Source organism: Stylophora pistillata, chromosome 11 (assembly GCF_964205215.1).
Source record: "Stylophora pistillata chromosome 11, jaStyPist1.2, whole genome shotgun sequence".
NCBI lineage: Eukaryota > Metazoa > Cnidaria > Anthozoa > Scleractinia > Pocilloporidae > Stylophora > Stylophora pistillata.
Window position 1 is genome coordinate 22,616,195 of NC_142529.1, and position 7,716 is coordinate 22,623,910.

General features: G+C 36.8%; 1 protein-coding gene across 1 annotated transcript; it reads right to left on the reverse strand.

Annotated features, from left to right (window-relative positions):
- Positions 1–1,649: 1,649 nt before the first annotated feature.
- On the reverse strand, positions 1,650–5,954 carry LOC111338005 (forkhead box protein D5-B). Its single transcript, XM_022944412.2, has 2 exons — positions 4,882–5,954; positions 1,650–3,387 (listed from the first exon to the last, which is right to left on the reverse strand). The coding sequence occupies exon 1, from the start codon at positions 5,771–5,773 to the stop codon at positions 4,892–4,894; it is 882 nt and encodes a 293-aa protein (XP_022800147.1). The 5' UTR covers positions 5,774–5,954; the 3' UTR covers positions 1,650–3,387; positions 4,882–4,891.
- Between the last annotated feature and the right edge of the window lie 1,762 nt (positions 5,955–7,716).

Sequence of the window (7,716 nt, forward strand, 5' to 3'; positions counted from 1 at the left end):
CCTCAAAATGGAAGGATAGCTGTGTACACCTATATATATTACCAGATAAACAAGCGAATACCTTTTTACCAGGTGATGGTAGATACATCGCCATTTAAGGATTCTCGGTTTTTTTTTCTGACTGCGATTAAACCTTACCTCCTCAAATTGGAGGATAACTTCTTACGCCTAATACTTCAAAATAAATAATTTGATTTTACTTGTCTATCAGATAAAGGCCGATTCATCCCTTCGCGAGAACCTCTCACGAATTTTCGTCCAAAGGCTTGCTTGAATCGCCACGCGCGGATGCGCAAGTTTTATGGTTTCAATTAATGGAAATAAAAAGTTGACGTTCATTTGTTGTCAACTGCGAGACTGTTACCCGCGCAGTTGTTTAAAAAACTATTGGTACTTAAAATAATTGGTTTTGATGAAAGCAATTTAAAATAAAAGAATCCATAGTACTTAATAAATCTTCTTTCATTTCCCCGATGGTTCCAAAGAAACAGCGGTTTTTTTATTCAAGGGAAGACATTTCGTAAAGAATGAATTATAAAATAAGATATTTTCTGTGTAAATCCAGTTCCATTATGTTACGAAAAAATACGAGACTTCGTACTTCAAGAGTTGAATTCACGTAGAATATCGTACAGTACTGTGCGTCCCTCGTAATGTGCGCGTCGCTTTGACTCAATCAAGAGTGTTTTGTTTTAGCAGTTACCTTTGTAACAAAAGAAACCCTTTTGTTAAACGCAAACATTTTTATTAAAGGTTATAATAATTCTTGGGAAAACGTAAGCTGTTCACAGTGTATCACTTTTGTTATGTATAATTTGAATTAAATGAGAAATTAAAAGCGCAGAACCGGCAACGTTTTTGTTTTGTGGAATAGTAAAAATCGAAATTTTTTGGCCATATTTTTTGGTTACAGTTTACTTTTTAACGTAGTTTACGCTGGTAAGAAAGCTGACTATGATTGAGTACTTATGCAAACAGCCCACTTCTTTAGATACACAGAAGTATAGTTTAAGATAAACAGATGCTCTGGTCTCGAAGAGTTCTTTGTTCTAATCGTTTGAAGTTTAGCAGCGTTATCAATATTTTATCTATTGCTGATTATGCTTCCTCTAATTATAACGTTATTCGTCAGCTTTTTTCAACCCTTTTTGAAGTTCTTTTGCCAGAGTTTTTCGCGTTCGACTATTCCGAATAGGGATGTAATTTTTCAACTGATGAATTAAAACTGTTCGCGCGTGTAGCGGCAATTTCTTGAACGACAAAATATTGAGTATTTTATTAGCTTTTATGTAGAAGTACAGTTGACTTATCTTCGTCGTGGGAAATTGATTACGCAACACTTCTGTTCTTTTGAAAACAGTTTTATTTGAGTTTTCTAAACAAATGGAAATTGGCATTTATCTTAACTCAACTCCACATCAGGGTGTGTTGGGACTAAGTTTTTACGGCGACTTATTGACCAAATACAACTGAGATGTAGTGGATAATGAGATAAGGGGAAAAATATCGCGAATTCAGAGGAACTTTCTGGATCAGTGTTGACTAAAAGTGGCCGCAAATAAATTTTGCACTGTTAGCCGAGATGTTTGCCTTTAAAGGAAAGCGTGAATTACTGATAAAAATACAAGGAAATTTTTATCAGAGACCTCTAAAGAACAAATTAAATTTAATGGAAAAAAATTTTCGGATCCAGAGATATTTGCGACAAACAACGATATACAAGCTTTAATTTTGAACCACGAACATTTTCAGGGACATTAATTCCAGATATCTATGTAGTAAAGAGTACTTCCTTGAACAGATAAAGTGTTATATTTTCAAACCAAAAAACGTTTATTTTTGGAGGACTAATTATCTACCTTTTTAAATCAGTGACAAAACGAAAAAAGTAAATTTTTTTAACTGTTGTGGAAACGAGAAACGATGTTATTAAACTCAAAGTGGAAGTCAATTGTTTTGGAGCGAAGCTTTGCAGTCTCCCTCATGATGGGTCTATTTTAAAGAGAGAGCCTTCTACTCGGTTACAAACAAATGTGATTACATGAAGTACGAAAACTATTGATATCTAGGAAAATTTAGTGGTGTGCTCTCGTTCCCCGATTAATTATGACCTACGAGGAAACTTTTAATGGCACAATAAAGCACAAGAGTGGCGGGATGATTATGGTTTATTCGATGTGAGCTTACGCTATAACAAGATGAAATTCTGCAGCACTAAGTGGAATGTTATCTCTAATTGTACAAGCTTTCAGCTTGTGGTCTTTATAGACCCGTTCATATATTCATGGAAGCCAACATACCAATTCTATTATCAATACTTTCAACAATTGAGTGGGATTTCTCTTTGTTGTAACTCCAACTCGTGAAGCGAACCAAACTGTAATAGTCACCAAGTTAACTAATGTGACTCTCTCTCTCGTTGTGAATTTATCAATAATCGACAAGGCAGTCTTCCTTGATTTGCATTGTGATCCACAAAATTCTCAATAATAACTTTAAAGGAAAAACAAGGCGATCAGTAATGAGAATTGACCGGAAATTTTATATATCAAATGTAGCAGAATATTGTAATCGAAAGTCAAGAGTTTTTATATCATTCTGACCACGGCATAACTGTTTTTATTTTTGTGTCGGAAACTGTGTGATGCTTATTGAAAGAGTCTTTGCCAAACTTTCTCTTACGAATGAAAGACGAAAAGCTACATAATTCTTCTCAGTTGAACCGAATTCTTTCGGTTCACGCCGGGTAGATGTTCAGAGTGAGAGCTTTTAGCCTTTGGCAAAAGTTATAGTCTATAAACAAATAGGCGTCTATAAAAAGTGTCTAAACAAGGTGTCTAATGATAAATGTTTCGATTCCAAACTTATTATTGCTTTTAGATTTTCTGAGTTCACTGATTTATCAGTCAGGGTACAATGTGCGTCTGTACATCTGACCATGGAGCTTTTGTCATAAAGTGAAATGATTTTGGGCTGTGTAGCAGTGGAGGAGTGAGACAAACTATACTGTAAGTTTTTATGATTTTGAAGGGCACCAAAGCTGAGGGGTTTTCACAGTTAAAGGGTGTCCACAAATGAAGAATTTCGACACCAGGAAATTGTGCCAAAAAAAATCTGTTTTCTGCCATTATCTGCTGAGCTTTCGGGGATCTTCTTAAAGTTATTATTAGATCCTAGGAGGAGAAAACAATAATACCACTGATGATCCAACTTGGCACGAGAAGTACTTTGTTCGCGCGACACCACGCTTCTATCACTCAACGAGAGATATTTTTCCAATCCTTTGATCTACTTCATGCCACGATGATGTTTTTCTTACCAAAACGAACAGCTTCTATTCAAAAACAAGCCCCAAACGTAAACACTTCAGCTTAACCAGTAAACCATCTGAAACAATAAGATCGAACAATAGAACTCTTAAACGGTTTCTTTTGTGTGTCTTTCCTGAAGAGAACAGTTCTGAATTTAGTTATTTGTTGTGGTAGTTTACGGTTCTTTTTAGCACCGTGGGGCTTAGACTAAAACAGTTCGTGTGAAAGCGACCGATTGAGTGCAGATGGTGATATATAGAGCATTTTCCTTTACCCCTGCAGTGATTGCATCGAAAAAAACTTCTGAAAACCACCAATGCCTGAAAGGTATATATTTTCTTTTCGTGATGTTTCGTGATCAATTAACTGGGGCACTTCTCTTAAGTTCTCTTATTTCAACGAGGTATTCAGTCCTCCTACGAAATCTAACTTAAAAACGGCATCTAAACGTGAAGATAAGAAATGTAAGCCGTGTTCAGCTCCAGGGACTACCATGAAGGGAGTTTGTTTTGGACTAATGCCCCCAAAACTTAATTAGCAATTTTAGGATTCCTATTTTGCTAATTTTCTCTAATATAAAAAACACAAATGTTGAGTATCAAACGTGTTTCGCGCTGATCAGTAAATGAGTATCCGTAATTGTCGCTTTGTAAGATTTCAATTTGTTTTTTCGGTAGCTTTGAGCAATTGCACCGTGAATTGGTTCCTTTCACAAAACTGATAGCGATAACGCTGTGTGACTAATGACTATTTTTGTTGACATTTAATGTTCGCCAAATGATAAATGGCTAAATTTAAGGCTTGGCCAACATCTGTGGCGGCATGAATTATTTCGTATTACTATAAGTTTTCATTACAAAAACTTAGCCACAGAGGAAAAATAACAGATAAACTGAAATGAGAAGGCAATTTGTTTTGGTGTGTGCAGTACTAAGAGAATGCCTACGTGTTTAAAGACAATAAACGTTCAAATCTCATCTTTTCTTGACTGTTTCAATTTATTTTGTAACCGTCCTTTGAAAGGCTTTAAGTATTGTTTCACAATCATTTTTATGTACACAATTCACTAAATTCTGAACGGTTGCACTGGTAACATTACAATTTATCTGTAACATTTTCTTCAAATAGGTAGTGATTTCTTTCGCAACGGTATTCAAAATCAAAAGTCTGCTTTCGTTCATTTCATCGTCTTCCGCACATCATAGCTGATTTTTGCTTGATTGCTTTGATAATGAGTATCTGGACAGGGTGACTGCTAAATCCTCGTTATTCTCTCCAGAACAATCTACACAACCATTCATTTCATTTGGGACATATTACAGCAGTGAAAAGTTAAAAAAATCTTAAGGAACATGGCGACGATTTCACAGGTTTTTATATTCCAATATTTTCCTCAAATATTTTTACAAGGAAGTTTTGTGATTTTTCCTTTGAAAAACTTTCGATAAAAGTTGCTTCTGATCAAAAATTCTTGCATTACATCTTTCAGAATAGACTTGCTCATCAGAACTGATCACTGAACGATCATAAATGACTGTCATGTTTTGAGAATAAGAGAGATTTCCCTTACCAGATTTGTTCTACCGTTTCCCAGCCATCTGGCTGCAGTATGTACAGTAGGAACTTGATGATACAATGCAAGGTCTTACAGTGTTGCTGTAACTTGAACGCACAGGGGAACAACACGACAACGAAGGGCTTACTTTGCTATTCGAAGGTCGGTGTTCTTCCGTCTCCGAACCGATAATGCTCGCGATGGAGAATTTGGCAGGTCTTTGCCTTTCTCTCGACGTAGGAGGGTCCGTTGGTCTGCCGAGAGCTGGCGGAAAACATGCCAGGTACCTTGGAACTGGGAAATGAGAGTACAACGGCGGACGCCAGCTCGAGGATTCCATGCAATTCCAATAGTACTGAAACCCGAAAGCGCCAACGGCTCCCTCCGTTGGCCGCGGTCTCTTGAATCTTTTTCTCCTCCTCAGAAAACTGCCATTGTCGAACATCCCCTCACTGGCAGGATCCAACGTCCAGTAATTTCCTTTGCCAGGGTTTCCCGGTTCACGCGGCATCTTCATGAAGCAATCGTTCAGAGAGAGGTTGTGCCTTATGGAATTTTGCCATGAGGGGAACTTCTCGCGGTAGTACGGGAAACGCCGCTTAATGAAGTCACAGATTTCACTTAGGGTGAGTTTTCGTTGCGGTGATTGCAGAATAGCCATTGTGATCAGTGCTATATAGGAGTAGGGTGGTTTAGACACAGACGATTGTCTTCGGTTTTCACTGGTAGAGCTCTGCTGCCTTAAAATTGAATCCTTTTTTTCTTGCCCTTCTTTTCCTTCTTCCTCTTCGTCCGGTTCTTTCTCCGTGAGGATCTCATTGTCTTCATCGTCGCTTTTGGCAGTTTTAAAACTTTGATCTGCTAACATCTCTTCGTCATCACGCTTAAATTTTTCTTGGAAAGCCATTGATATTTTTTTTTTTCGGTGCACGCACGCACGCTCTCACGCACGGCCAAGTGGAGTTTGCTGCACGGAGAGAACTGAATCGTGGAAGGTGGCGAAGATATGTTTTCAGTCGGCAAAAGTTGTTTGAATAAGTGAACGTACACCGGACCACCCACCTGTGCTGTGACCACTTATAACAACTACCCTCCCTGGGGCTATCGGAGATTTATTCACACATTAGCATCAAAAAGGTTTACTCTCCTATATCCTATCTAATAATTACCTCATTAAGGTGGTGTTCTTTGTAATTAGGCCGTATAAAAACTTTTCCTTTGATCGGTACACTTCAACAGGAACAAAACGACACTGTTTATTGCTGGGATTTTGTAGCGATTGTAAAAAAGGCTCCGCTGTTTCGCCGCGCAAAAAAAATGTGGAATTTAGATCTTCGAAAGTTTGTTATTTTCTCCGAAATACCTCTCCCACGTGTTTAGAATTCTACCCTCAGTGTCAAATTAAGGCAAACAAATTTTATAAGGTGAGCCTAAATCTATTTCAAATTATTCGCAGATGTTACCCATTTGAGCACAATATCAGATAAGGCTTTCAAAGTTAAGTTAAAAGCCAGAACGTCATGTAGAGATGGACGGAAATTAGCTGCGAAACCGTGAAGGCAAATTCAATGGCACAATTAATGAGGGAAAAGATTGTAACCATTTGTTAAACAGCACTATCAATTCATGTTTGATTTTCATTTTGCTAAGAGCAGTTTGTTTACAATACACTTCTGAGATAAAATGGTTTTATTATGTCTTTCCTAAGGTAAATAAACATCGAAATCATCTGCATGAAATTACCTCGCAGTGAAAATAGATTTTTAGACGACGAAAAAAACAGATATTTCATGTTATTTTCTCTTTTTGAGTTGGACTTGAAGGGAGAGAGTTTTCTGTGCGAGTTGGTTACGAAATAAATGAGTTTTTCACTGCAGGATTATGACCATCTTTGCGGCGTACTACAAGCACATCTATCGAAGTTGTGATCGTTTAAGAGAGGGTTTAATCCTAACTTAACCATTTGCAAACACAAAACACGATAACCCCAAACGGCGCCGCGGAAACGTCATCTTACGTTTTCACCCCACAAAGATATCGATTAGAATATCTTCTGAATTATAAGATGGTTTTGTGTTTTCTTTTCCTCGAGGGCCATCTTTTTTTCTAATTCACCAAAAATAACTATTTATGGAAGGAAACCCCCTTTACTAATCTTTAATGTAAAAAACGAGTCGTTGTAAAACAACCTTTTTGTTTAACATGATCATGGAAATTTTTGCATTTGTACTCCCAGAAATAACGTGGCTTTTATTACGTGTTAAAAAATATTGTTCGGAACAATTCGTTTCACAATTTTTTTCAGGATATTTTCAGAGAGATTCGCATGAATGCATTGCAGCAAACGATTGTTGTACTTCAAAACTTTAAGGAAGGCGATACCTTAAAGGGTTTGTGTTAAGCGATCTTGTCGAAAGATTTACAAGTTATAGCTGGTTTAGAGATTGACTGGGTTTCTCCGGCGACAAAAAGAACAAAAAAAAAAAAAAGCAAACAAAAAAAAGAAATTCGCTTTTGAAAAGGCACGAATGAAAATCAAGACTTCAACTCTTTTACCTGAGTTACTTACCGTTTTATCGGAAATTTCAAGGTCTTGTTCGATCGTGTAAACACAGTGAAATATTCAACTTAATATGTGAATCGAATAAACCGCGATCAAAATTAAAAAAAAAAATCTTTAAAAAAAGGAGACTAGACGATTGGTTCACCATAAATTGCAGAGTATCATAATTTTCAGTTTTCTTTTTTTCCTGAAATTGAGAAGGGTATTCAATTTCGGGTAGGAGAAACGGAATTTAATTGATAAATTTAGCTGTTTAGCCTTTGCTCGAGTTACCAATATCATTCAGT